The 738-nt window shown below is 37.8% G+C and overlaps 1 protein-coding gene across 1 annotated transcript in view; it reads right to left on the reverse strand.

Annotated features, from left to right (window-relative positions):
• Positions 1-333: 333 nt before the first annotated feature.
• Positions 334-738, reverse strand: part of LOC122806590 (complement component receptor 1-like protein) — a 511640-nt gene continuing 511235 nt past the window's right edge. The window contains exon 6 of the mRNA XM_044077138.1: positions 334-536. Within this exon, the coding sequence (XP_043933073.1) occupies positions 349-536 (188 nt within the window). The 3' untranslated portion in view covers positions 334-348. The remainder of the gene's footprint in view (positions 537-738) is intronic.

Here is a 738-nt window from a genome sequence, read left to right on the forward strand (position 1 = left end):
AGGAAAGATGGGCAATATGGCTCCACATCACAATGAAGTCATGTTTGGGCATGTGGAATTTGCCTTTACAAAACATTTACATAAGTACCAGTTCCCCAACTTCCTGTTCAAGTTTCCCTAGTAATACAAGTACAACCTCAAGTATCAGATGAAACAAGGCCACCTAGCCTAGATCAAACGATAAGTAAAAATAAATTCATGTTTTGCACAGTTCCTGACACTCTCTTCTAGAGCATTGACTTTGAAGCTTTGGAAGCGGGCTGGCTGTTATATCGAGCCCATGAAACAACCAGTGTAGCTAAAGCTACTGCAGCAGTTATCATAATGAGGAAAATGGTAAGTTAACATCTACTTACGCTCACAGGTTGGGGGTGAAGGATCCCAATTATTATCTTCCTTGCATGTAATTGTTGAAGAGCCATTCATCCAAAAGCCTGATCTGCATTCAAATTCAGTAGAATCCAGGTAGCGATAAGTCGGCCCAAAATTACTTGTCTTAACCCCATTGGCAACTTGTGGATCTGGGCATTTCACATCTAGAAAATAAAAATGAACAATGAACTTGCTTTCAAAAAAAAATTAAACAATATACATTTACAGAACTACATCAACATTTTAATGACCATATAACCCTGGTTTCCCAATTTTTAATATTCACAAATTTCACTTGATGGGCAGACAAACCTGTTTCACTGCATTCATTATATGACGGTTTGTGGGTGGAAAAATTTTTTTTCC

This window comes from Protopterus annectens, chromosome 7.part0 (assembly GCF_019279795.1).
Source record: "Protopterus annectens isolate FY-2018-M chromosome 7.part0, PAN1.0, whole genome shotgun sequence".
Taxonomy (NCBI): domain Eukaryota; kingdom Metazoa; phylum Chordata; order Ceratodontiformes; family Protopteridae; genus Protopterus; species Protopterus annectens.